Source organism: Emydura macquarii, unplaced genomic scaffold, assembly GCF_026122565.2.
Source record: "Emydura macquarii macquarii isolate MOO-44397 ecotype Brisbane River unplaced genomic scaffold, CSIRO-AGI_Emac_v2 contig_3692, whole genome shotgun sequence".
In the NCBI taxonomy this organism is placed as follows: domain Eukaryota; kingdom Metazoa; phylum Chordata; order Testudines; family Chelidae; genus Emydura; species Emydura macquarii.
In genome coordinates this window covers 11,999,638-12,027,081 of record NW_027133829.1, presented here as the reverse complement: position 1 = coordinate 12,027,081, position 27,444 = coordinate 11,999,638, and the positions used below count along the sequence as shown (strand labels likewise).

At 62.3% G+C, this 27,444-nt stretch overlaps 2 protein-coding genes across 6 annotated transcripts in view; both read left to right on the top strand.

Annotated features, from left to right (window-relative positions):
- Positions 1 to 13,067, top strand: part of HPSE2 (heparanase 2 (inactive)) — a 245,150-nt gene extending 232,083 nt beyond the window's left edge. Inside the window, exons 10-12 of the mRNA XM_067537226.1 lie at positions 7,491 to 7,636; positions 9,108 to 9,254; positions 10,880 to 13,067. Coding sequence (XP_067393327.1) covers positions 7,491 to 7,636; positions 9,108 to 9,254; positions 10,880 to 11,045 — 459 coding nt within the window. The 3' untranslated portion in view covers positions 11,046 to 13,067. The remainder of the gene's footprint in view (positions 1 to 7,490; positions 7,637 to 9,107; positions 9,255 to 10,879) is intronic.
- Positions 13,068 to 17,862: 4,795 nt separating this feature from the next.
- HPS1 (HPS1 biogenesis of lysosomal organelles complex 3 subunit 1) lies at positions 17,863 to 27,226 on the top strand. 5 transcript variants are annotated; one of them, XR_010917806.1, is made up of 19 exons: positions 17,863 to 17,942; positions 18,656 to 18,769; positions 19,051 to 19,188; positions 19,473 to 19,615; positions 20,148 to 20,256; positions 20,543 to 20,703; positions 20,871 to 20,967; positions 21,072 to 21,149; positions 21,577 to 21,649; positions 21,932 to 21,999; positions 22,708 to 22,875; positions 23,748 to 23,930; positions 24,017 to 24,084; positions 24,315 to 24,440; positions 24,775 to 24,840; positions 25,456 to 25,600; positions 25,936 to 26,033; positions 26,333 to 26,415; positions 26,849 to 26,987. XR_010917806.1 is itself a non-coding variant. In XM_067537013.1 (19 exons), the coding sequence occupies exons 2-19, from the start codon at positions 18,656 to 18,658 to the stop codon at positions 27,009 to 27,011; spliced, it is 2,094 nt and encodes a 697-aa protein (XP_067393114.1). In that variant the 5' UTR covers positions 17,875 to 17,942; the 3' UTR covers positions 27,012 to 27,226. The 5 variants fall into 5 exon arrangements, 3 of the variants coding, with proteins under 3 accessions (XP_067393114.1, XP_067393113.1, XP_067393115.1); XM_067537013.1 differs by having other exon boundaries at positions 17,875 to 17,942; positions 21,580 to 21,649; positions 25,936 to 26,049; positions 26,849 to 27,226; XM_067537012.1 differs by having other exon boundaries at positions 17,875 to 17,942; positions 25,936 to 26,049; positions 26,849 to 27,226.
- The last annotated feature ends 218 nt before the right edge of the window (positions 27,227 to 27,444 follow it).

The following is a 27,444-nucleotide window of genomic DNA, read 5'->3' as shown; positions in this document are numbered from 1 at the left end:
CAACTTCCCTAGTGTAGCAGCAGCAGCTCCCGTCCAGGCTGTATCCCAGAATGCCATCCAGAGTTCACCGATAACGGGATGTGTGCGCGCTCTTTCAAACTGCCACAGGGACGAGGCAGGTGGGGCTGAGAGGTGCTAGACAGAGGCAGGGAAACAAGCAGAGCAGCTTTAGGGCTAATGGTGTTTCTCTTATTCTAGCCAAGTTCTTTGTTCAGTGCTGGAAGAAAGCGACTCTGTGATTCTTGGCCTGGGGCACGTGACAGTAACAGAGGGACAGGAGAGACATTTCAGCTGGGTGTGTGACTCAGAGAGATGCAAGGGGGCTGCTGCAGATGGCAGAAGCCACAAAGGCAAAGTGGTGTGATTGTGTGAAGGGATGAGAGGAAGCCGATGTGGGGATGGGAGGGGAGGTCAGTTGGAGCAAGTCCGTGTTGTAGGCACCTGTCATGTAGCACGTAGGTACTGACAACCTGCTTCCTGACTGCCCAGAGCTAGAGGAGCTGTCTGAGGAAGGGTCGGGGAGGTCACGGCAGGCAGCGCCATTCTGCATATCCTAGTGTCGGCGAGTAAGCAGGGTGCAAGACAGGGTGACCAGGCGTAAAGAGGCTGGAATGGCAGGCGAGAGAACAGCTGGGCAGATTCTGGGGAAGTGCCTGACTGTACGTATCATTGGTGGTGAACTAGATGTCCAAGGGACTGTGGGGGAGGGAGAAGCCCCATCCCTTGGGACTTTTAAAGTAGACTAGACACAGCATTGTAAAGGCTCTGCAGGGAGCAGTCCTGCCATGGGCTGGGAGGACCTAATCTCTGTGGTTCAGTGACTTGGAGAGGCTGTAGGGAAGGACGGGCATTGGCCAGAGGGCGGGGAGGCGCCTGGCTGTGAATGGGGCAACACTGCAGAGGCCACAGCAAGAGATTTGCAGACATTGGAAATATAGGAGGAGCAGAGCTGAGAGTCAAGGACGAGGCCACGATTGTGGCACAAATGAATGGGGCATGGAGATGGGGCAGCATGTGAGGACACCCCTTGCCAGGAGAAGCTCTGCCCTTGAGCCAACTGAGACAAAGCCGCACGGTGACCTTGGTCCAGCACTCACCTCCGAAGTGGGCTGGGAGCAGGCACACGGAGGAGTGAGGGCCTTGCCCATGGTGGGCCCTCCCTGGGAGACAAGACATCACGGTGCAGTGGGGCAGCTCCAGTCGACAGCCGCACGTATGTTCCGCAGGGCAGGAGAGGCCCTGCTCGGTCAGCGCTGGGATTTTAGCCCCTCTGCTGCGTGTTCAGCGGGTGTCCATTGCCTGGGTTCCCCTCAGTGCCCTCTCCGATGTGGCATCTGTGGGGCTTAATGCAGGCACCAGCCCGGCCTAGTACAGGCCAGGTCCTGTGTGAGTGCTGAAGGCTGGCTGCGTGACCAATGATGGAAGTTCGTCATGCCTAGCCCAAGCTCCACGGAGGTCCAGCCATCCCCCGGACACAGCAGAGGGGCTGCAGAAAACTGCCAGGGCAGGGACTTGTACATCAGACTCACTGCAAAGCCTGGTTGGGCCCAACCCACTCGCCAGCCACAGAGGAGGAAGTAGCACCTGCAGCCAGCCAACCTGCGCCTTTGCAATGTTTTCTTTGGCAGTGCTGCACCTGGAGCAGGAGCCAGTCACGCGGCTGTGCTCGCTGGATTTCTCTGTGCTGGGATTGCTTGCCAAGGTTCAGCCTGACGCTGGGGCAGCTGTCCCTTCTCTGTGGTTTGGTATCTAGGCAGATGGTGGAGACTGACAAAAACGTTGCTGCTAAAGAGAAATGGCTTTGCAGCTCTGGGGCTTGTGTGGTCCCCGTGTAGAGCCCACGAGCCTGCTGTCTGTCAGAGGTGCAGGCCCACTCCAAAACCTCACTGCTGCATCCCTCCATCCCAGCTATTGCTAGCACACCTGTAACTGCAGCATCCTGACACGGGTGAGCAGTCGGACAGACACGAAGTGAGCCCATGAGTGGTGTGTGCGGTGGCCTGGCTCAGGGCAGGGAGATGGTATGGCACTGGTGAGACAGCTTGTGGAATAATGCAAATAGCGTGATCAAGGGTCAGGTTGGATTCTCCATGACTGGCAATTTTTAAATCAAGATGGGATGTTCTTCTAAAAGATGTGTGCTCTAGGAATTATTGTGGGGCTGTGCTGTGCAGGAAGTCAGGCTAGATCGGCACACTGGTGTGCTATCAGGCCTGAGCAGATGTGCCACGAAACTTTTTGAAAAACTGCTTGAAGAGTTCTGGATTGGCTCATGAATATTCATGAGTTCATTTGGAGACTGTATGGTGGTATGCCTCAAAATAATTAAAGGTATCCAGGTATGCCACGGCAGAGAAAAGGTTGGGACTCACTGGACTAGATAATCAGAATGGTCCCTTCTGGCCTTGGAATCTGTTGACCTGAACTGTGATACAGAAGGTTTTTCATCTCATTTCTGTACTTTTAAGGGAGTCAAAATCTAGGGACCATAAACTCAGAGTAAGTAGGGAGCTTGGGCAGAGCCGCTGACTGCCCTAGGGAATAAACACGAGGAGCAAGTTACTGGAGAAGGAGACTGAAGCCCAAGGTATAAATGTGTCTGGGACTCACACTGGTTTGTTTCTGGACAAGGAAGGATAGAGGACCTGGTGACAAATTCGGCAGGTGGGATTAAGGTCCCTCTGGAAAGGGGCCAACATGTTCAGTCAGGAGCCCTTTCCTGTCCCTAAAAGCATGCTGGACTTGGAGCCATTTGCCTTGTGTCTCACAAAGATCACCACAAGTGTGTCATGCCCCTGAGGCAAACCCCTCTGGCTGTCGCTGATGCCGTCCTGTTTCATTTGCAGGCATGTATGCTGTTCTGTCCTGGGCGGCGGGCACAGAGATGGGCTGGTTGGCTGAGCACTGGTGGGGCTGCACAGAGCTTTCATGTGCTCTCCAGCTGCCTCTGCTGGTTGCAGCCCGGGGGGCTGAAGGGCTAAGGGTCTGTTACTAGCCTTCTGGGTACAGCTGCAGCTTCTTTTCACATGTGGTTAGTGCTCAATTTGACAAACCCAGCCGTGCTGAGCGCGGCTTTGCTCCCTCTAGGAGAGGTCAGGGGGTTACGCTCCCACCCCTCTTGGGAATGATGCTGGAGACAGGAGGATCTGGTTAATAGGTCTGTCTGAAGAGCTCATTAACCAGCCCCATTTCCAACAGCTTATGTTTCTGAAAGCTCCTGCAATGAATTAAAATGTGAAGAGAGATAAAATGGGACCCTCTGGGTTTCCTTGTCTAATGGAAAGCTCTTGGGCTTTCATTGGCCCCATGGCACTAAGGAGATACGGTCGGCCTTAACTCCACAAATCACATCACTTGAGACAACTGCCCTTCCTGCCCATAAATCAGGCTTCCTAGCCACAAAGCCTGCTGAAGCAGGGAGCTGCTTTCTTTGTTCAGGTGCTTGTAGCCGGCAGCTCGGCTGGGGGCCTTGGGGCCAGCACAGGTTAATGGTTCTACAAGTAGTTAAAGCAAGAAAGCTCCTTCGATTCCTCTGGGAGCAGTACCTGAGCTGATTCCTTCCTGTCGTTCCTACCTTCAGTCCTCACAGCTGAGCCCCGTCCCCATGTAGACCTGTCACCGCGTGCTCTGGAACCACTCCCAATGACACCAGACAGGACCCTCTGGCAGTGTGCCTCCCTGCAGGGCGCACACTCACCAGGGCAAGCCCCACGTTGGAAACTCCCTGCAGTGAGTCCACCTGGGGAAGCCTTACACCCCTCCCCAAAGGGGCCACACACCCCAGCTTCGCCGTCAGCCGTGACTCAGCCAGCAAGGTGAAACAGAGGGTGTATTAGTCATCGGGAACACAGCGTAGAACAGATCTTGTTAGCACAGACAGCAGGAAGTTACAGCAAAGTCCATCTTGAGGGGGATTCAGAGCATGGGGCTCACCCCCATTGAGATTCAACAGGAGACTGACCAGCTTCCAGCCACCCAGCCTCAGTCACGCCCCGCTGCCCCTCTGTCCTTTGTTTCTTTCCTGGGCAAACAGGCCACCTGGCCGCCACCTCTCGCTTTGTTCTCCAACACCTCCAGCTGGCTGCCTGCAGAGGCTGGGCCCCAGCCATCAGTTGCTAGGATACAGCACATCTGCCATTGTCTGTGCCCAGGCAGCCAGAGGGCAGGCACAGCCGTCTAGGGGTCTCTGCAACGATCACACACCCTTGTCCCACCACCTAGATCCTTGAGTGACACACAGGCAGAAGAAACTGAGGCATTCAGAGAAAACATTAAGAACATTCTCGCTTTGTCACAAGACTCTGCCGGCATGCTTGAAAAGGCGCCTAGTTCACATTAACAAACTAGATTACCTTTCAGAACTCGGGACTTTCAGAGCACACCAGCAGCATCTGCAGTTAGAGACACCCTTCTAGAACACTTTATGGCGCTGTCTAGACAAACCCTTAGATTTCTATAAGGCATTGGGCTTAGTCCTGCAGGACAGTCTGATTAAAAACCCCATATATATGTGGCACTATCCAACACCCATGTGAAATGGGTTAAAATTGGATTGAACGATAGATCTCAAAAAGTCATTGTAAATGGGAATCGTCATCTGCTGGGAGTGTTTCTGGGGGGGATGTCCTTGGACCGATGCTATTCATTATGTTTATCAATGATCTGGAAGAAAACGTAAAACCGCTGCTGGTAAAATGTTCAGATGACCGCACAATGGGTGGAGTGGTAAATAATTATGGGGACAGGTCAATTCTACAGCCTGACCTGGATCATGGGGTAAGGTGGGCCCAGTCGAACAACATTCAGATCAATACAGCTGCATGCAAGGTCTGATATCTAGGATCAAAGAATGGAGGGGTCACGATGTCTAAAGTAGCCAATCTCAGCACAGGCTGGCAAGGATCAGTGCACAAGCCCAGAACTGCGTGTATGGTCTATAATTAGATTTCACCAAACCAGTAACAAGTGTGAACTCTTAAAGCGCCTAGGATCCAAAAGGTAATCCAAAAGGTAATAGTAGCTGCTATGATATACAAGCTCTATACGTCCTTTAGGGCTAACCCGCGTCAAGCAGTATAGGGATCCCTTGATTATGCTTCGAAATATTGCCCTCGCCAAATTCAAAGCAGCACAGAGATGATGGTTCCTCCTTGACAGGGATTTTTATGCCCTTCCCTCAGTGTTCACGCTGTGGTGGGACAAGGGCTTGTGCACGTCCCCTCTTCATGGGAGTGGGGGGAGCAATCAGCAAAGTCTTTTATCCACTGAGGTCCACAAGGGCTTGTCTGGTGTCTCTGGGCCGTCTTTTGTGGGGGAGATGTCACATCTTGTGGAAAGCTGGCATTTCACACTTGGTAATGTGTCTCTCCTGACTATCGAGTTTTACAGTTTTAGCAAATACTTTTATAGTTACAGAGCAAACCCTTAAATATTACCGTATCCCACGGGAACCAGCTGGTATAAGGAAGATTAAACATGCAACATCCTACAAGCGTTTCATAAAGTCTAAACACCTTCTGATAATGCTAATCTCTACTTTAACAACACCAACACACAGGTGAGCCCAGCTGGTTTTCAGCTCTGCATGTGTCAGTGGCCGAGGGGCCTTGGCATGAGCTGGCACCGGGTCTGCCAATGTCACAGTAGGTCACACTTTTGAGATGTGGATCTGTACCGTGCGATGCAGTGAAGTTAGAAAGGATTTAATTACCAATTATGCATGAGTTCTCAGTGCAATGGTGTAGCTAAGAGCGTGAGCAAGATCCTCAGATGTAGCAGTAGTTCATCTCACGCAGGAGCAGGAGATGGTATTTCTTCGGTATACAGTCTTGGGTTGCCCATTACTGGAATTCTCGCTCCAGTTCTGTCCACACTTCCAAAAGGATGGTGACAAATTGGAAAGAATTCAGAAAAGAGCAACAAGAATTATTCAAGGCCTGGAACACGTGTCATGTTGCGAGAGACTTAAGAAACTCAATCGATTTCGGGCTTGTCTATGCTTGCGCTTTTGCCCACAAAGCTTTTGTTGCTCAGGGGTGTGAAACAAAACCCCTACTGAGCGACGTGAGTTTTGCCGGCGAGCGTAGACAGCGTTATGTCGGCAGGAGAGCTCTCCCACCCCTCGTTTAGGTGGTTTTATTATGTCAACAGGAGAGCTCTTTTCCACTGACAACACGGCTACACTAGCACGTATGCCAGCAAAATCTATGTCACTTGGGCGTGTTTTTTTCACATCCCTGAGCGACAAAAGTTTTGCCGGCATAAGCTCAAGTTAGACAAGCCCTTAGTTTATCCAAAAGAAGTTGAAGAGGTGACTTGATCGCAGTTAAGTACCAACCTGGGGAAGTGATTTCTGCCAGTCGACGGCTCTTTAATCTTTAACCTCCTAGCCTGGCACACCCCATCTATGGTTCCATAAAGTTGTGGGACCTCCTTGTCAGCCTTCTCCTGGCGCTGGCCAAGATGGCCTTGCACCAGGCTGGGAAGAGGAAGCTTGATGGAGGTGGGTGCTCTGCAGCTGTGGGGCCTATCCAGTCACCTCTCCGGGCAGCGTTCCTCTGGATGGTGTCCACTGACTCCCTAGGTGCCTGTGAGGTGCAGTGTGTGCTGTCGGGGGTGTCTGCTCAGTGTCCCCTCTGGTTCCTTGATTTTCGGCCCCTGATTTCACTCTCACTCTTGTAGTCTGCTTTGTTGTCCCCTATAGTCGGCTGGAGCCAGATTTTAGTGGCTCCTCCCACTTAGCTGAGAGGCCCAGACCACCTGCCCCAGTTCTACAAATGGTGCCAGGCCCAGTCTCCTCCAGCCTCGCCAGGCTCCTGGTGCTGACCTTCGCCTTCCCTCCCTCGGCTGGTCTCTCGTCCGCTCTGTAGTTGAGCAGGTGGCTTCCTCCGCCAGGGTTCACTGAGCAAACAGGAAAGCCAGGTCCTCAGTGCCCCCAGAGGTGGTGCGTGCTGAGTCGCTTTGTGGGGCAGGCACAGGCCCAACCTGGTCACGTGGACGTGCCATCAGGTGCTGGAACGTGACCAGGCATGGCAGCATCTTCGGAGATTTTAGCTGTTAAGATTTAAGGCATCTCTGCTGAGCATGTGCAAACAGAGATTTTTCAGAGGGTTTATGACAAGGCGAAATTTGGGCGGATTTTCCTGGTACCCGCCCAAAGGCCCAGCCCTGCGCAAAGTCAAGCCTCTGTTCCAAGGACACTAGAGCCCCAGGGGACAGTAAAGCTACTCCAAGAACAGGCGCCAGAATTCCTTTAACATCACAAAACAACATATCTTCCCCTACCCGGATTCTAGAGAGCAGCTGAACTGTTTGGGCTGAAACCTTCCAGAAACATTCAGCCTGAGGCAGGCCCCTGGCATGGAAAACGTCAGCCCAAATGGTTCAAGGCTAGTGAAATTCTGAACAACTGAAGGGAGGGAAGCAGCTGGTGGTGCTACCAAGCTGGTGGGTACGGGCAAGAGATGACGTGTCGATTCTTCCCTCTGCAGGATTACTGGCTGTCTCTCCTGTACAAGCGTCTCGTTGGCCCCAAGGTGCTGGCTGTCCACGTGGCAGGTCTCCAGAGGAAGCCCCGGCCTGGCAGAGTTATTCGTGATAAGCTCCGCATCTACGCTCACTGCACCAGCTACCACAAGTCAGTCTCCAAGGATGGGCTCCAGGCAGGCTTGTGCAGCTCACGGCTCCGTGGGGAACCCCAGGCTGAGTGAGGCCATGGGGCTTTGGTTCTGCAGATCAGGGCCTGGCCTTGCAGACTCTGAGTGGAGCCAAATCCTGGAATATTTGTCTCCTGGTTCCCCTGAAGCATCCCAACTTCTCCCTCTCGCTGCTGCTTCCAGATGGGCTTTGGGCAGCAGCCCCAGCTCAGGGGAGTGGGCTGGGCTCTTGCTGCCCGGGCTGCTGGGCTCATGAGCACTGTGAGGAGGCAGAGGGTGTGCAGGACGGGGGGTGGCCCCCCTCGGCAGGTGTCTTGGGGATGGGCCATGTGAGTGAGCAGGAGAAAGCTGGCGGCTGCGGCACAAGCCCAACGGGAGATCAAGGGAGTGGATTTCACATGGGCCCCAGAAGGTCGGGTTACGCTGCCCTGTGGCTGACAGGGAGCGCGGCCTGTTGGTTGTATCTGTGATCAGCTCTTTCGAGAGTCCCACGGGGGGGGCCACTGCCCTCTCCGCGGACACAGGTTCCTATTGTGGCTGAGGAGAGGCCGTTTGATTACATATTCCAGATGCTTTCAACATCCCCCCGCTCGGTAGGAAACCTTGTCCAGGAATTGACAGGTGCGAACTGCTTTATGGCTCTGTCTGGAGCTGCGTGCTGGGCCGAGACACAGCATCAGTCTTGTCTCGGTTTGGGATGTGTCCGAGCATAGAGAGTGCTTGCCTTATTCCCAGCATCTCTGCCCAGACCAGCCTCCTCCAACTGAGAGACGGAGTGAGAAGGAGCTCCCCACAGAACAGCCCTAGTGCCCTGCCCCATTCCACATCCACCAGGGAGGTGATTCCACAGCCCTGTGCATGTCAGTGCCTGCCTGGGAAAGCACCTCTGACCTGCATCCAGCGGGAAGCGGCTCAGTGCGGCCCTGGAGGAAGACAACAGCAGCCATGGAGCCACATGGGCGTGTGCCACTGCCCTGAGATTGTTGGAGGGTAAATAAAGGCCCTGCCCCTGCCAGGGCATGTAACAGGTCAGCCCCGTACATGTCCATCCTGGATCCTCACTAGGCCCAGAGGATGGGGACAGGGCAGAGACTTCCATACAGATCTGGGGCTTGTTGGGGGGAGCAGATAGCATCCTCCTCTGGAGATCCAATGTCTGTGTGCGCAGGCAGATCTGCCCCTGCTGCATGGGACAGTGTCTCCCTCGGGAGGGTTGGCCCCTGCCTTGTTCCAGTGACGGCCCCCAGTTACTGCAGTGTTGGTGTCACCCCCTCCTGGTCTCTGCAGGAGGCCGGTTCCTAGCACACCCTCTCCCCCCCTCCCTAATCCCCTCCCCGCCCCGGCTTAGCTGGCGTATCTGAGCTATGTCCTGTTTTTAAAGTGGCCCAGAGACAATGTGGTTTCCTAGGAAACATGCAGACAGCCCCCCCTTAATTCTCACTTTGCTCTCAGCCACAATTATGTCCGAGGATCCATCACCCTCTACATCATCAACCTGCATCGCTCCCGGAAGAAAATCAAGCTGGTGGGGACGCTGCGGGATAAGATTGTTCACCAATACCTGCTGCAGCCGTACGGGAAGGACGGGCTGCACTCCAGGTGGGTGTGCGGATGCTTGGGGCTCTGCCCTGAACGCCAGCCACAGGGACTGGCACCTGCCCTCGTCGGGTACGAGGGGCACGGGGATGGGAGCAGCGCTCAAAGATAGTGATGCAGCAGCCCACAGCTTGCCTGGGCGCTGCCCGGAGTGCTGCTGCTATACACCGCACCGGGGAGGCCAGGCCATCTCACACCACGTGCAGCTGGGACACATGAGCACCCAGCTGACCTCTGGAAAGCGCTGGGTGCGTGGGGGAGAAAACAGGCCAAGTTCCGAGCCTTTCCCAGCAGGAGGCACAATGGGGCCTGGTGCCAGGGGGTGGCTGTTTGGAGAGCGCTGCGGGGGCGCTCACAGCTGTTTGGGGTGATCCTCCCCACCAAGCCCAGGTTGCCAGATGGGCTGGCGGGGCTCAGCCAGCGCTCTAGAACAGCTGTTGAGGCAGCGGTTTGAAAGTGCGGCTCGGATGAGAGCTCCAGCCCCGCCACAGCTGCAGAGCGCTGGCCACACAGCTGTTCACAGGGCGCTGGCGCCAGCCCCACTAGCCCACATCTCTGGCCCCGGCTGGAGGCTTGCTCCAAAATGTGGTGTAGATGCGCCCTGAGAACTGAGCATTCCCACGGGCTCTGGACTTGGCCCCTGTGTGTTACTAAACTACTGCACCCGTGAAGCTGTCGTGTACGGCAGACACAGGCGCTGCCTGCAGAGTCCCATGCACTCTGCAGAGCCTGGGGCTCCAGGAGTTTGAGGTTGTACCATGTGCCGCTGTGGGACTGGAACACAACTGACTAGGGTCCCTCTGCCTATCATGCTGTGTGTTCCAGCAGCGCTTCTGGCACTAACTGGGCCCTGAGCCAAATTGTGCTGGGTACTGCACACGCAAAGAGAGACAGTCGCTGCCCCCAAGCGTTCACGAGCTAGGCAGACAAGACGAAGGGTTGGTAGGGAAGCTGCAGCACTGAGAGAAGCGTGCCTTGCCCACGCTAAGGCAGCAGGGCAGTTGCAGAGCCAGAAATCGAACCCAGGACCCTTTGCCGTGCCTGTGTAATGGCTCCTCCCTGCCGCCTGCGCAGCAGGACTTTCCCAAGCGCTCTGCTCCTGTAGGTGCATCTCGGCCCCCTGGCTCAGGGGTGCTGCCCAAATGCAGTGACACACAGTGTGGGACCTGCCAATGCACAAACACAGCTGACACATGGCTGCATTTGTGGACACAGTACAACTGTGCTGTTTGTCGTAAGCAGGTTGGCGGGTGCGTCTCCGGTTGGTTACTGAGCCGGGGTTTACTCCGGACCCAACTGTCGCTGAAGGAGACACATCAGCCCAAAGTCAGGCACCCAGATGAGTGACCAGTGCTGGGTGGTGCTGAGCACTGCAGCTCCCACTGACTCCTGTCCTGTGACAGCTGGAGGAGCTCAGGACCCAGTCCCTGCCAAGGCCCCAGCACCTCCTGCTCTTTCCTTTGTCTCCTTCCACAGCCGGCTTCTGCGGGGCTCTCCAGCCTTCGTAGAGCTGAGCCATCATCTCCCTGCTTCATGGGCAGATGCCTGCAGCGTGCCCAGCCCCCCAGGCTCTGCTGGCTGCCAGACCAATGCGGAGATGCTGACCTGAGCCTGTGCTTCTCCTGCAGGTCCGTGCAGCTCAACGGCCAGCCGCTGGCCATGGCGGATGATGGGACGCTTCCTGAGCTGAAGCTTCGCCCCCTTCGTGCTGGCCGCACCCTGGTCGTCCCACCACTGACCATGAGCTTCTACGTGGTGAAGAACGTTAACGCGCTGGCTTGCCGGTACCGATAGCTCTGCCCGAAAGCCACTGGCCGAAAAGAGACCTGCTGGACCTGCTTTAACCCTCCCGTATCCTCTCTCTGGGACACGCTGCTTCCCGCACAAGCCAACAGAGCTCCCATAACTTGCTGCCAGTCGGTGGGGCTGTGACCTTCCCGCTGCCAGGCCTGGCTGGTGCCAGAATGGGCCACGTCTCCCAGGGACTCTAAACCCAGAGGGATATGCTTCATCACTGGCAGGTCCTGTGTCCCTCTGGAGAATAACAGCTCAGAGCGTAGGTGTCCAGAGCTGGTTCGAATAGCAATTCCAGCAGAGGCCAGCATCCCCGCAAAGCTGCCTAAAGGCGTGGGAAACCCTCCCTCCAGCACCACCTGGCCAGGCTGGCAGCTTGTCCCCACTTGCTCTGGGGAGATGGGCTGCAGGCTCCAGGTACCACTAGCCAGCTTGGGCAGGGCTCCTGAGCCCCTGGGATTGCTTTGCCTCTGTGAGGGAACAGGCCTCGATTCATGAGACACCTGGCGCCTCTTTGAAAGCTGGGAACTTGAGACCTTGGTGCAGTCCCGGAGACCCGCCACTCAGTGAAAATGGTGCCTGGGGAGCTGTGGGCCACATGCCCAGCGTCACGCCATCGCTGTTTCTTCCAAAGGACTAGTGACAATACGGCTGGTGAATTCAGTCTGCCCAGGGACTGCCCGGGCCCCGAGGGGTCAGATTGCAGAGGACAGCGCTGCAAAAGGCTGGTTTCTTACCAGCCTCCTGGTCAGGGGAGCTGGTTCCTTGCTCTGGGGGAAGTGCAGAGCCAGGGGTTGTGTTCTTAGCCTGGGGACAGGGAGCACAAGGCACAATCCCTGCAACGGGGACGGCGCTACCCCACCTGGCGAGAGCCAGCCCAGGCCCCACTAGACAAGGTGCTGACCATGGACCCACCTGATCCTCCCCTTCCCTGAGCTCAACAGGGAATCTGCAGCACCATCCCAGCTCTGCACTCCCCTGGGGAGCTTTGCTCTCAGGCAGTTTGCTGGACAGAAGATGCCAGGGGCCCTGGGCAGCTCCAGCCCCCCAGCTGCCCTTCTCCCCACGCTGCTGTTCCACTGCCCCTAACAGTGTGTGTCTGTGATGGGGAGATAAGCGGGCCAGGTTCAGTGTAGTGTGGGGCTCCAGGGCCCCTCCTCCAGAGGGAAGATTTTCTAGCCCCTCATAGAGACTGGTCCCAGGGGCGAACTCCAGCTGCATCAACCATTGCCCTCCGGAGCGCTTCTTCCATCAGATCCGGAGTCAGGTCCTGGCAGCTCCATGGAGCACCCTGCACCCATCTCCGCTGAGAGCCCGACTGGTCCTGGCGTCACCCCACAGAGACCGTGCGTGTGTGGGAGCAGCTCCCCCTGCTGCCTCCTGGCTGCTCGACAGACGAGCTTCTCTTGGATCAGCATCTCTGGGGTGAGACGAGCTTTCGAGCCACACCGCGCTCTTCTCCCCCCCGGGCCTGCTCCTGCTCCCTTGGCGCACGAGAGACTCATCGAGGGGGGCCAGCGGGGCGAGGTCACATCAGCCAGGCTAAGAAAGCCCGTAGGATCCAGCAGAGCCCTCTGCAGGGGGATTAGCCGGCCCGATTCCCGCCCCGGGCTCTGGCGGGGGCTCTGTGAGCAGGGCCCGCCGGATCCTTCGCTGTAAATGTTAATATTTAAATTATATTTTCTGCAGAAGAAAGAAATGTTCAGAGCTCTGCTAGTCTGGAGGCTGGGGGCGGTAAGGGGGCGGGCAAGGAGACGTGTGCTGAGGCGCACTTGGGGTAAAGCGGGGGTGCTCTGCTCCCCAGGGCTATGGGGAGGGGCATTGTTAGAGGTGTGAATATTTCCTTCCAGAAGAGAGATTTTATTAAGGTGTGTGGAGAGCCGGGCTCCGGGAGCCAGTTTATATTGTGTGGTGCTACCTTGGAATAATAAAGGTGGGCTGTCCAACCATGCCTGAGCCTCCTCTCTCTGTGGCCGGGAACGCCGTGCCCACTGCGCCCTGCTCCCTGGCAGAGCCTCTGCTCCAGGACTGCAAGCGCCTTCAGGTCACAGGCCTGGAGCCTCGGCCGTGTCCCCTGAGCTGCAGCTGGGAATCGGCAGCCCTAGGACGTGGCCACACAACAGAGCAGGTGTCGACCCTCAGCCACGCCAGACACAGTGTGTTTGCATCACAGCCACCTGTCACCGGTTTGTGCGTTTCCTCCTCGGTGTGTGCTGGGTACTCACAGCGCCTCGGCAGGGCATGGCCCCCCAGAGGAGGGGCACTGAGCAGCGCCAGCATCAGAGAGCCCTTGTGCCCAGAACGCGTCGCTCCCCCAGGTACACGTAGGACACGGAAGTGTACGAGTTATAGCCTAGACCCCACCAGCCTACGCCGCTGGCAGGGGCGACCCCTGGTAGCTGCCTGGTCATTAACCCAGGAGGGCACAAACTGTTCTGTGCCGACACCTCCCTGGCTGGCTACGACCTGGCTGCATGCCAGGTGGGGAGCTCGGAGTTTGAGGCGCTGGTGACGGACTCCTTCTCAGAGCACTGCGCCCAGTCTGCAGAGCCACATACGGCACCAGACGTGGCAGTGGGGAGCAAGGGAGCCCGTGAAGCGGGTCGGCTGGGGCGAGGGGGTGGCAAAGGCCTGGCTTCAGATCCCAGCTGGGAGCAAAGGGCGGGTGCGAGGGGCTCCCAGGGCAGTGGGAAGGGCAGGGACGAGGGACGAGGTCCTGGCTTTGGGCGTGAAGGCCTGAGCGCAGAAAAGTGACTGCGGCAGCTAAGCCAGTGACACAGGTACAGCCAGGAGCTGGGGGTCCGGACAGCTGAGAGCGAGGGGGGCCAGAGTGAGTTGGGGAGAGAGAGAACTTGGTGTCACCCATAGAGAAGTGAGGTCAAGGGTTGGATTCTGCCAGGCCATCCTGCAGTGATGCCGGAGCACGGGTACCAGCCGCAGGACGGACAGACAGACTGATGGGAGCCCGGCAAACCCCACCTTGGCTGTGAGTTCTGTGCCCAGATCTCACCAGCCAACCAAGGGTCGGGTGTGAACGCCTCAGGCACCACAACAGCCTGACCAGGAGTCACAGGCAGGCCCCTTGGGAACTCTGGGCTGTCTCACCGCCCCGGGGAGCTGCCTTCGGGATAGACAGCTCCTGACACCAAGGATCACAGCTAGGTTCACTTACTGCCGGTCCCCAACGACCCGTCGCTCACCCCCGGTCAGTTGCGCCTTAGCCCTCATGCCGAGGACAGTGTTTGTAGCCAATCCTATAGCAAACTACGCACAGATTGATTATTCGGGAGAGGAAACCGGAGAGTTCTTCACAAGGTTAAGCAGATAAACAGATACACCAAGGGGAAGTTTGGAAAAGGGATAGAAGCTGCTGTAATAAGCAAACTTCGTGTCCTTTCAGACTAGCCCGGGCCAAGCACTAGCGATCCTTTGCTTATGCCTAGCAACCCTGAGCAGCGTAAAAGAGGAATTCCCTTGTGTGGCTCCTCTTTGGGGGGGAACAACAATTCAAGAAGTCTGTTGCCCTCGCGTGTTGTGTAATGGTTTGTCTGGAGGCCACAGGCCTGCGTGTGGTGGGCAGGAGCTAACACCTGCTGTGGCGCGCTGGTATCTCACACTCGGTGGTTTACAGTCACAGGTCAAAGGCCCTGGGATCCAGATATCCTCAGTGAGATTCCTGCAGAGACGCATTCAGCAAGCCTAACCCCCACGCACATTGTTGTAGCTCTAGCGCCGTGTTAACAACGCCAACACACAGGCGCACAGGCCGGCCTGGTTCCAGCCGGGTCTTTGTCAGCCTTCAGTGGAGACCGAGGGGCCTTGGCACGAGCTGGCAGCGATCAGCCCGATCACAGATGCACGGATGAGACCTCGCAGAGCGAGAAGAGGAGCAAGCACGGGGCCCCAGGGCCACCTCTGTGGAGGGACCACGTGGGAGACTGAAGCTTCCTCCAGAGTGCGGTTTGCTGGGAAGAGCTGGAATTCCAGCCAGGGAGGAATGTCGTCTTGGCTCTTCCGCCCAGCTATGCCCCTGCTGCCCAGGGCACAGGCCAGGCCCTCTGGGGAGGGTGTGAGGCCTGTTCAGCGAAGGAAGCGACTGGTAACAAGGCCCAAATACCACCCCTGACGGCCAGGATTTCCTGGGCATTTCAGCACCCCGTTGTGCAGCAGGGCAGGAGGCGAGAACAGCTGGAGTGGGAGACACGGCGCATCTGGGGAGCATGTGAGCCAGCAGCTGGAGCATGCACGTGCAGCACAACAGCTGGGGTCTGTCTCTGCCACAGCTGTGCCCTGAGCCCCTGGTGTTTGCCTGCTGATGGGACGTGGCCACTTGTTCCCAAAACCCTGCTCAGCGGGATGGTCCCAGCTCCACTGGGGACCTGCACCTCCGACCACAGGCTGTGCCCATCAGACCTGCCTCGGGTGCTAAGCCGGGCACCAGCCCCGAGCTCCGGTTTTATGGGCACAACCCCTCTCTACAGCCGAAAATGTTCCCATCCCAAAACATCTGACTGTGCCTCCCCCCCTGCCAGCCGGGCTGGTAGCACCGACCCAAGGACCACGCTGCCCTGAGGGTGGTGCCCACGGGTGGGGAGAGAGGCACGGATAGCCTGGGCTGAAAAGAGTGCGGAGCAAGGGCAGCACGTGCAGCGGAGACAGAGGGGAGCCTCCCTGCAGCCACTGCTCTCCCTGTCCCTGTCCCTGTCCCTGTCCGTCCCTCTGCCTGGCCTCCCCAGCACCCCAGCAGCACCCCTGGCTGACTGGCTGCCCCCGTGTTGGCTCTGAGCTAAGGGCCAGGATTACACGCGGCTCGTGTGGGGGGGAGGGGCCGGCTGGAGGGCGTCCAGCAGTAGGATGCCAGGCCAGGCTGGGCCTCCCGCCAGCCCGGAGTCCTGAGCCGCCGCCCACCCCCACAGGAGCTGGGCGTTCTGGAGCTGGCACCTCCGTGGCACCCCTGGGCTCCAGCTGCCCCCCCACCTTCCCCCCCCCACACGCTCTGGGTGCAGCTGTCTCCAGTCCAGAGTCTCTGGTACCTGCCCCTGCAGGGTCACGCAGCCTGGGGTAGCCGTGGGCGCCTCGCCGGCCGCACCCTCCTCGCCATGGCCCAGCTGCCAGCCTCCTGCTGGCTTCCCACAGCACTCATGGCCCTAGAGATCTCATCTCCCCAAAGTGTGCCTGCCCTGCCTGACCCTGTCCTGCCCGGCCGTGTCCTGCCCTGCCCGGCCCTGCCCTGCCCGGCCGTGTCCTGCCCTGCCCGGCCCTGTCCTGCCCGGCCCTGTCCTGCCCTGCCCGGCCCTGCCCTGCCTGACCCTGTCCTGGCCGTGTCCTGCCCTGTCCTGGCCGTGTCCTGCCCTGCCCGGCCCTGCCCTGCCTGACCCTGTCCTGCCCGGCCGTGTCCTGTCCTGGCCGTGTCCTGGGACCCCCGCAGTGCATGCCTTGCTCCCATCAGCAGCTGGGGCTTGGGCCACTGAGGCCTGGCCTTTCACCCTCCCCCACCCCCGTGGGTCTTCTGGGACCCCCCAGCACACCCCACGGCCAGGAGTAGCAAAGTGGGAGAGAGGAAATATCCCCCACAACCACCACAACCCCCCCCATGGCCAGCACTGGCAGCTCTGGCCCCTGGGCCACAGAGAACAGAACCAACCGCTGGCAGGGCAGCAACACACCTCCTGTGTGTGTGTGTGTGTGTGTGTCAGTGACTGTGTGTGTGTGACTGTGTGTATCAGTGTGTGACTGTGTGTCAGCATCTGCGTGTCTGTGTTTGTGTGTGTGTGTGTGAGACTGTGTGTGTGTGTGTGTGACTGTGTCAGCATCTGCGTGTGTGTGTCAGTGTCAGTCAGTGTGTGTGTGTGTGTGTGAGACTGTGTCAGTCAGTGTGTGCGTGTCAGTGTGTGTGTGTGTGTGTGTGTGTGTGTGAGACTGTGTGTGTGTGTGACTGTGTGTCAGCATCTGCGTGTCTGTGTGTGTGTGAGACTGTGTGTGTGTGTGACTGTGTGTCAGCATCTGCGTGTGTGTGTCAGTCACTGTGTGTGTGTGTGTGTGAGACTCTGTGTGTGTGTGTGAGACTGTGTGTCAGTGTCAGTGTGTGTGTGTCAGTGTGTGCGTGACTGTGTGTCAGCATCTGTGTGTGTGTCAGTCACTCTGTGTGTGTGTGACAGTCAGTGTGTGTGTGAGACTGTGTGCGTGTGTGCGTGTGTGTCAGTGTGTGACTGTGTGTCAGTGTCAGTGTGTGTGTGTGTGTGTGTGTGTGTGAGACTGTGTCAGTCAGTGTGTGACAGTCAGTGTGTGTGTGTGAGACTGTCAGTCAGTGTGTGTGTATGTCAGTGTGTGTGTGTGTGTGTGTGTGACTGTGTGTCAGCATCTGCGTGTCAGTATGTGACTGTGTGTGTGTCTGTCTGTCTGTCTGTCCGTGTCCGGCTCCGGGCAGGTCCCTGGGCCGGTGGCGGGTCCCGGCGGGGCCGGGCCGGGCGCCCGGGAAAAGGGGCGGCGCGGCGCGGCTCGGCCAGACCCAGCCCGGCAGGGGGCGCTGTGGGGCGGAGCGGGGCGGGAGCGGGGCCTTGGAGGGGCGGGGCGGTCACATGGGCGAGGCGGGGTCAGTCACAGGGGCGGGGCCGTGGAGGTCACATGGGATGGGCGGGGTCTGTCACAGGGGCGGGGCCAGTCACCGGGGCGGGGCCGTGGGGGGGCGGGGCGGTCAAATGGGCGAGGCGGGGTCAGTCACCGGGGCGGGGCCGTGGGGGCGGGGCGGGGCGGTCACATGGGCTGGGGGCGGGGTCAGTCACAAGCTCGTTCCGCTGCCGGAAGCTGCGCCCGGTCCCGTGCCGGTCCTAGACCCGGAACCGCCGGGCCGGGCCGGGCCGGGCAGGAGTGAGAGGTCGCGGGCGGGGGAGGAGCGCGGTGAGGCCAGGCCGCCGTGCCCGGTGCCGGTGCAGGGGGGGAAACTGAGGCAGGGCGGGCCCCTGGCGAGCGAGGCCGGGTCCTGCCCGGTGGGCTCAGGCCCGGCGCGGGGGGGGACGAGCTGCCCCGTGTGAGCTTGAGGCGGCCCGCTGCACAGGTGCTGCTAGGGGAAACTGAGGCACAGGAGGGGGAGGGGCTCCCAGCCCGGCTCAGAAGCGGCTCCCGTGCGCGTGGCCGTTGCTGCAGCGCCTTGCGCCGGTGGGTCAGAAAGTGCCGCCCACGGACCCGGCGTGGGGCTGGCAGCCCTGCCCCCCCCTCTGGGCTCCCCCTGCCCCCCCAAGGCAGCCAGTGAGGCGGGGGCAGGAGGGGAGCAGCAGGTCCTGCAGCAAGGGCGAAGCCAGGAGCCAACCGGTGCCCAGGGCTGGAGCTGTGAGCGGGGCCGTCCCTGGGCCCCCGTCTCGTCCCGTCCCCCCACGTTGGGGGATGTGGGGAAACGCTGCCCTAGGCCTGCGTGTGCTGGGGCCATCTCCCACCCGGTGCCCTGGGGCGGGGGTCGCCGGGGGTGCGTGCAGCTCAGTGCACGGCTGCAACGCTCTCGTGCATGGGCCCCCCAAGTCGTCTGGGAGGGGGTGACTCCTGTGCACAGCCGGCCGTGGGGCGAGCGAGCCCCGTGCCGCGGGCGCTCTGGGCGCTGACCCGGCCCCTCTCCCCAGATGAAGGCCGTGCTGGTGGCCAGCGAGGGGGCCGAGCTGCTCTTCTGCTGGGCCGACCCGGAGTTCTCCGACAGCCTGCGCCAGCGCTTCCCGGCGGAGCATGGGGGGTGTGAGGTGAGAGCGCCTGGGCCGGGGGGTGCAGAGCGACTGGGCTGAGGGCCCTGTACGGGGGTGCAGAGCCTGGCAGGAGGGAGGGCTCTTCCGCTCTCAGCGCCAAAGCCAGACACCAGGCACCCCCAGCGGGGCACTGGGGGGCAGGTGGGGCGGGAGGAATTGTCTGAGCCTCGGGTAGGTGGCTGGGTGATGGGAGACTGTGCTGGGGGGCGGAGGACGAGCCGCTGGGCCGGGCGGGGCGGGGCGGGGTGGACTGGCTCATGCCCTGCCCTGCCCTGCAGCCCCCTGCCTTCGCGGACAGCATCAACACGCTTTTCGCCCCGGTGATCATCTCCTGCATGACGCTGCTGGAGCAGCTCTCGGACACCTACACCTGCTTCTCCACCGAGAACGGGGCCCACCTCTACGTGCTGCACATGGTAACTGAGCACGGCGCCCGCCCGCCCGCTGGGAGCGTGGCTCTGGCCCCCGTCGGGGTGCAGCTGCCCCTGCCTGGGACTAGCCGGGGGCATGGCAGTGATGCCGGGTGCCCCTGTGCCGGTGCACTGTGTGCGTGGGGGGGGTGTCCCTTCGGGGCTGCTGGTGGGAGGAGGCACAGGGGGGGATCCGCTCCCTGTTGCCAAGGGCCGGCTCACAGGGGAGATCTGCCCGGGGCTGACACGGAGTTTAACGAGGGGGGTTTGCCGTTTCCGCCGCGGCGCAGTTCGGGGAGTGCCTGTACATCGCGGTGAACGGCGACGGCTCGGAGACCGAGGACGACCTGCGCAGGAAGCTGTACGTGCTGCGCAGACTGGCTGAGGCCCACTTCGGCCTGGTTACGCTGGACTCGCACCTCGTCCGCAAGGAGTGAGTGGCTGGCCGGGCCGGGGAGGGGCAGGCAGGGCCGGGCCGACGCTCTCACCCAGACGGCACCTGACTGGTGCGCTAGCGCCGTGGTGGTGTGGGGCTCCCTGGCCGGAGATGGGCCTCGGGGGCAGGAAGCCGCGTTTCCTTGTGCTGGGGGTGCAGGGAGCGGCTGAGACAGATCCGGCTGCTGGGGAACGTGGGGCCTGTAGCTGCGTTGCAGAGAGGCCGGATCCCAGCGTGCCGTGTGCACCGTGGCCGGCTCACGTCTCCCCCTCCCGCCCCCCAGAGGAGGCTATGCCCCATTCCTCGCCCCCTAGCCGGGGCCAGGCCCTCGCCCTTGTCTCCGAGGGCTGGCGGGGCAAGGCAGAGCGCCCGCCGCTGGAGCCTGGGGCGGCTGGTGTGACGTGGTCCCAGGGAGCAGACCGGTGGGGCCCTCCGCCAGGAAGGCGCCCCAGGAGCTCGGGGGGGGATCCCTGGGACAGGCGTGGCTCTCCCGGACGGGACCCGGCTCACGCGGCTGCTGTGCTCCCAGGTTGCGGCCGGCAGACTCGGAGCAGCGCGGCCGCGTGTGGGCCCTGTTCCAGGGCCTGCTCCGCACCTACAGCAGCCTGAGGGAGGACGACCAGAGCTTTGCTGTGGAGGTACCTTGCGCGGGCGCGGGGCGCTGCGGCTAGGGGACAGCCGGGCCTGGGGAAGGGGCCTAGCAGGCTGTGGGTGTGAGGTGCACCGGGGGGCTCTGGGCACTGCGGGGCGGCTCGCCCCGCCCCGGGGACATGCCGTGAGTGCAGAATCGTGCTGGGTTTCCTCCCTTGTCCTGGCTGGGAGCTGGTGTCTGAGCCCACCCAGGAGCTGCCCCGAGGGGCTGCTGGATGCCACCCCTTGCCAGGGGCTGGTTCTGGGGCTGCCTCTCGCTGACCCTGCCCGCAGGCCGTGGAGCGGCTGATCCACCCCCAGCTGTGCGAGCAGTGCATCGAGTTCCTGGAGCGCCAGGTGGTGCCGCACGTCAACGCCAGCGGGCAGCGCGGCGGGGAGGAGGTGGTGCACGCCTTCCTGCTGGTGCACACCAAGCTGCTGGCCTTCTACTCCAGGTGAGGCTGGCCTGGCTCCGGCTCCCCCCACGCCCTGCCTGCTTGCAGGCCCTGGCCCCTCAGGGTTTCCGCTGAGACCTCCCGCCCCCCCCCCCCCCCCCATGACCCTTCCTGGAGCTGTGGCTCCATCCCCCTCCCCCAGCTCACTGGCGTTCTCCCGCCCGCAGCCGGAACGCCAGCGCCATCCGCCCGGCCGACCTGCTCACCCTCATCCTCGTGGTGCAGGACCTGTGCCCCACCGCGGAGGAGGAGCCGAGCCCCCAGGTACCTGCCCCAGGGCCTGGCTGCGGGGAGGGGCGCTGCTCTGGGATGGGGTGCCCGCGGTGGGGGATGGGCCCCTCTAAGCAGCTCGCCCTCTCGCCCCCCAGAGGCCGAAGAGCAGTGAGAGCATCCCGGTGAGGAGCCCCTGCCCACACGGGGCCAGCGGGAGGGAGGCCGAGGAGCAGGTATGTGTGGCTGGCTGGGCCCAGCACCCACGGGGGTGGACAAACGCTGGGATCTTGTGCTTGCCTGGAGCTGTTGCCGGGATCAGGGCCCCGCGGTGCCGGGAGCCAAGTGGGTGCGTTGTCGTCGTCCCCCCCAGCCGGGATCAGGGCCCAGGCGCTGCGTGCGCGTGCAGAGGCGTGGCCCCGGGGGGGGCGGCTGTCTGAGTGGACCCAGCTGCAGTGTGGGGGCGCTGCTGGGAACGGAGGGTGGGGGCAGCACCTGCTGGGTGCGACTGTCTGACGAGGGGTCTTTGAACTATAGCCGGGCTCCGGGTGTCTGGATTCTGTCCACCCCGCTCTGCCCCTTGGGCTCCCAGCGATCAGCAAAGCCCTGTCCTTGGCGGGAGGGGTCCCACTGCCCCGCTGAGCTGCGCCCCTTTCTCGCCAGCAGGATGCAGACGAGCTGTCCGTGCCAGAGGAGTATTACACCCCGGAGCCCTCGCCCAGCAGGCAGAGCACCGGTGAGTCCCCGACCAGCTCGGGATCCCGGCCGGGCCGCCTCGCACCCGCAGACTGGTCACGTCCCCCAGAGGCGGCACAGGGGCTGTGCCAGGAGGTGCTGGGACCGGGGGCCTTGGGGGAGGCCTAGGCCTGGGGGAGGGGGTCTGTGTGGAGGCTGAGCCCCATTCCAGCACTGCCCAAGCACCCCCGAGGCAGGGGCGGGAGCCCCCGTTCCCCCAGACGGGCTTGGCTGCACGTGGTGCTGGGGGCAGCCGGCTCCATCTCTGCTCTGTTGCCCGCAGGAGGCGCCAGCTGGTCAGAGGGCACCGGCTCCCAGGGCTCCGGGGAGACGGATGCTGCTGATGTCCAGGTGAGCCGGGGCTGGGCCCGCTGGGGAGTCACGCCCGGAGCCCAACGCTGTGAAGAGGCCGTGGTGCCCATGGCCCTGCCGTGCAGTTCTGCCCCTGCCAGCCTGCACACGCGCCTGCCCACATGGCCGAAGTGGAGCCCCAGGGGACCCGCACACGCTGCCTCTAGGCGAGCGCAGGAGTCTCCAGACGCCTCCTGCAGCCCCATCTCCCCACTCGCTCCTTCCCCGCCCCGGAGCCATGTCACAGGCTGGTCCTGTCAGCCTGGCCCACAGCGCAAACCCCAGCGTGTCCCTCGGGCCAGGGCAGGGAGGAGCCGGGCAGCACCTTCCCTGGGGCTCTGTCCTGATGTGAATTGCCCGTGTGATGAGTTCCTAGGCCAGGGGAAGGTCTGGGGGGTCTGAGTCCCCCACTGGATCCATCCCCCTGGTGGGGGTTCGTCTGGAGAATCAGCCTCAGTTCCCCCCTTTGCTCGGCCGCTTGCTCTCTCTTTTCTGCCTCTGCCGTTCCGAGGGGCTTGACTGCCCACGCCTGACTGCAGCGTCCCGGGTGTGGTGCCACCAGCTCCCCGTGGATCCGAGCTCTGCTCCCTGCTCCGGATGTGACGTGGGCAGACCAGGCTGCTGCCCCTCGGGTTCCTGCTGCGGGGTGGTGGTTTGCTGCCCACGCCCTGGCACGTGCAGCTGTCTAGCCAGCTGGTCTCTCCCCAGATGGCAGAGGATCCGCTCCAGGCCCTGGCGCCCCCGACGCCCAAAGCCTCCAACCCGAGAAGGATTTTCCTCGATGTGAACCTGCGTGAGGGCTACTGCCCCATGATGCCCCACACCATGTACTGCCTGCCGCTCTGGCCTGGCATCTCGCTGGTGCTCCTGACCAAGGTGAGCTGGCTCTGGGCTGGGGCCGGCCTGGCCTGCCTCAGACTGACCCCTTGTCACGGAGCCGCGGGGTCGGGGCTGCAGGCCCAGCTTTGGGATGGTCTCTAGGAGGAGCCTGTCCGTGTGCCCGGCCCCCCGGGGTCTCGCTGTTCCTCCAGGGTGAGCCCCGCGGCTTCCCTGCCTCCTTACACTGGACCTCTGGGCCTGCAGCCCCCCGTTTAACCCCGTGAGCTCCGGTCAGCCAGCCCGGCTGAGATGGGCCCGGGGGAGACGTGTCCCCACATCAGGGATTAATGCTGCTCGCCCGGCGTTTGCAGCGATGCTCGCCCAGCGTGGCCACAGCCGGGTGCAGCCGGTAGCTGGACACGGCCCAGGAAGGCCAGAGGGTCTCCCAGAGAACCAAAGGTTACGGCACGGTCCAGGCTGGGCAGCCCAGAGCCCAGCCAGGCTGTGGTGAACCCCCTTGGTTCAAGCTCTGTCTGTCTGACCAACCTCCTGGGTCAGACTCCCGGTGAGAGCCCGACTCCTTCCAGCAGCCACCTCTGATCCCCACCTCCCCCCCAGCCCTGCGTTCTCCAGCTGGGGGTGCTGCCCCCGTCCCTGCGGAGAGGTGGGACCCCGACCCCAGGGCGCTGGGTGCGCGGTGCCAGTGTCTCGGGGATTGGATTTGCCATTGTCTCTGATGTGGAGGCCAGGCCCAGACAGCCAGGCGACCCCCCCTTTCCCCCCCAGCCATTGTCTGCCTGCCCTGAGAGCAAGCAGGCCTTTCCCACCCACTGGGTAACAGCACGGCACAGGGGAAACTGAGGTACAGGCAGGACTCATAAAAATGGTACAAAAGAATTTTGACTTTGTCACACTCTCTCCCGCCTCAGAGCCCCAGCACCACCCCCATGGCCTGCTCCCTGTACCAGCTGCTGGACGGGTTCCTGGTGCTGGAGAAGAAGCTGAGGGAGGGGCAGGAGGTGGGGCCACCCACACGCTCCCACCCCCTCCTGGCTGAGTTGCGCCAGCGGATGGACAAGTTCGTCAAGAAGCTGGGCCGGCAGGACCTCCAGGTGGGAGTCCGGTGCAGAGCCGCTGGGGTGTCGGGGACCCCTGGTGGGCCGTGCATCCTCCCGGCTGACCCGTGTGTCTGTCCTAGTTACACAACGCCTGGCAGGAGTTCAAGAACAAGGCCTTCTCCAGACCCGAGCCCGGGAACTCCAGGGAGTGAGTATGGGGGTGAGGGGAGAAAAACAGGGCAAAGGGCAGCTGGGGGGGCAATGGGGGATGATGCGGGGATGGCTGGAGCTCTGGGGGCGGAAGGGGGAGAGCTCAGGGCCAGGAGGGCAGAGAAGGGAGCAAAGGACATGGACCCCAGTGCGTTGCTGGCGCGCCTCTTGGGGCCCTGTCCCCGGGCCCCCGCCAGGCTGCGTCTCTCAGGGGCTGTCTCCACCCAGGCTCCTGCAGGCGCTGGGCAGCGTGAAGCAGCAGCTGTGCTCCGTCTATCGCCAGCTGTTCCTGAGCCCGCTGTCCTCCGAGAGCCTGGCCCCGAGCCTGCGGGACTGGGCCCAGAAGCTGGTGCGGTGAGTGCGGGGAGGGGACTGCTGGGGGCGGAGGAAGGGGTGAGGGTGTGGGCTGGGACATCAGCTGAACTCGCAGGGGAATGGATGGAAACGAACCCCCACCGGGGCCGGGTGCATTGTGGGTGTGCCCCGGGCTGCGGGCAGGCGGGGGGCCCTGCGTGGACGGGACACCCCAGGCCTGGACGGGTTTAGCAGGCACACGTCCCTGTAACCGGCGGCACCCAGCGTGGGGTGCCAGCCAGCTGTGGCTGACATGCCGGGTCGGTGCCGGGCGGGGCCCCACTGGGGGCTGGGCCGGGGGCTCCGTGCTCAGGCCAGGCCTCTGCTCACGCAGGGAGAAGCTGCTGGACTGGAGGGACTTCCTGCTGGTGAAGAGCAGGCGGAATATCACGATGGTGTCACATCCGCCCAGCCGCCGGGCCAGCCTCCCCCGGGAGACAGGGCAGGGGCACCTGGGGACAGCTGGCTCCTCCTCCCCCCTTTGCCCCCCCAGACCTGCTCGGCTCGAGCTGGGGCAGCTACCGGGGGGCGCTGGGCCCTGCTTGCACCGTCACTCCAGCAGCAGGCTGGACTCTGCCCGGCACTGGGGAGAGAGACTGCAGGGGCCCCGCCGGGGCTGACACTGAGTTGGACGGGGCCCAAACGAGCCACGTTTGTCCCGTGGGGCAGGGGCCTCAGAGAGGTCCCTGGGGGACTGCACAGGCCCCGGGCTGCCCACGCCACTGAGGGCATGGGGCTGTGGGCAAAGCTCCCCTCTGCATCTCCTGACAGGAGGTGCCCCTGGGTGTCACCTTGTGGGGCAGGGGCTGTCTGTGCCTGGGTTCCCATCACCAAGAGGGGGGAACGGAGCGGGACCCGTCAGGAGCCATCTGGAGGTTCAGGGGAGCTCCCCGTTGTTCAGGGCAGGCTCAGCGGGGCACACTGGGGCACGGGCAGCAAGGGAGGGGGTTCCCTGGGGCTGGGCACCGTCCGGGGATTCCCTTCTAGTGGCTGATGGTCCTTAACCTGCCCCAACGTACCTGGAGGATTTCCCGGGCCTGGTGCACTTCATCTACGTGGACCGCACCACGGGGCAGATGGTGGCACCGTCCCTCAGCGTGGCCAAGGACGCCGCCTCCGAGCTGGGCAGGGGCGCTTTGGCCACCTTCATCAAGAAGAAGGTACCGGCTCGGCCCTGGACTCTGATGCTTGCCCCCGTGCGTGGGTTTTGGGGTGGTGGGGAGCCCATCCTGCCCAGGCTGGGAGGAACTGCTCAGTCGGGGGGAGCCGGGAGGGGTGGGGTGCAGCCCAGCACGACAGCCTTGAGAGCAAGGGGGGGCCATGGGAGCGGGGCCCTGGGGAAGGAGGGAGCCCGGGAGGACTGGCCCTGACTCTGCTACCCCCCAGCTGGCTGGAGGGGTGCCCTGGGGCTCCCAGGGAGAGGAGAAAGGGGAGCAGAGCCCCCGGGGGGGGGGGGATCCCTGTGCCCGGCTGCAGCTGCCTCCTCTGCCCCCAGGTCTGGTCTCTGATCGGGCTGGCGCGGCGCTACCTGCAGAAGGGCTACACGACGCTGACGCTGCGGGACGGCGACTATTACTGCGCCTACTTCCTCTGGTTCGAGAACGAGCTGGTGCGTGGGGGGGCGGGGGCCCCCGGACTCTGACCTGCCTGGCGAGGCCGCCCAGCATCTGGCCGTGGCAGCACCTCCCTGGGGCGAGGGATCGGCATGGCCTGGGCTGCCCTGGCACACGATTCCCATGGCACAGGGAAGATCATCCCAGGGCCGGTTCCTGAGCCCCTGGAAGTGTGGCTGGCCCCTACCCCGGCATAGATGGCCCACAAGCCGCGTGGTCAGCCCTAGCCTGGCGTAAGCTCGCCCGGCCAGCCCCCCATGGCTGTTCTTTGCCCCACAGGGCTGCAAACTGGAGGTGATCAACGTTCCCGTTCTCACCGACGACGCTGCCCCCGTCGGGATGCTGGCAGGGGATTACTACAGGCGAGTGCAGGCCCAGCCGCCTTCTGCGGGGCTCCTGCCCCCATCCTCTCCTGCCCGGTGGGCCCAGCACTGCGGCTGCCCCTCTCCCGCCATGGGAAATGTGGCTGTGCCCAGCACGGCTGGGAGCACCTGGGCGCTGACCCCCGTGGGACCCGTCTGTCCTGGTGCCCCTCCCCTGGGTCTCGCCAGCCGCAGCGGCTGTAACCACGCCCCGGGACAGGGATTCGTGGGGTCCTCCGGAGTTACCCAGGAGCCTGCAGCCAGGCCAGGGATTAAACCCCTGCCCCTCCTCCCCTTGGGGCTTCTCTTTGCAATGGGGTGGCTGGGACCCAGGACGGATCCGAGGCCTGGAGCCGGGCACGCACTGCCCTGTGGGCTGGACTTGTCCCCGCAGGGGGTGTCCGTCTGTCTGACCGCCGTCCGCTCCCTGCAGGAAGTTGCTGCGCTACTACAGCAAGAGCCGGCAGGCCGAGGGGGTGAAGTGCTACGAGCTGCTGACCATTCACCTGGGCATCGTCCCGGCCGAGCACGTGATCCAGCAGGTCTGCGACCTGGCCCGGCGCCTCTGGGAGCCCTCCCGCATCCCCCTGCTCTGAGCCCCGCCGGCCGGGGCCTCACGCTCGTCCTGCACTCACGCGCCCCAGGACTGCCTGCAACGGGCCCTGCGCAGCCCCCACCTCCTCAGCCGCTGAGCTCGGCCCCCCATGGCCGCTGGGCCCGGCGTGCAGGGCCTGTGGAAGTGCGTGGCCGCGGTAGCGTGTCGCTGTCTGTAAATGCCACGTTCCAGGCTGGCATTAAAGCTGCTGCGTGATGCGCTGTCTGATTCCTCCCCAGCTGCTGGGGGCGTGGCCGCGGCCTGGCACTCGCGTGTGCACCTGTGTGTGCAAGTACACGGACAAACAGGTCAGCACACGCGTGTGAGGAGACACGCTGCTGGCCGTGCCTCCAGCCCGACACCAAGCAGGGGTCGTGGTGCTGCGGGCGGGACCGGGCCTCGGTGTGGGCAGGGGCCCGGCTGGCAGTCCAGGG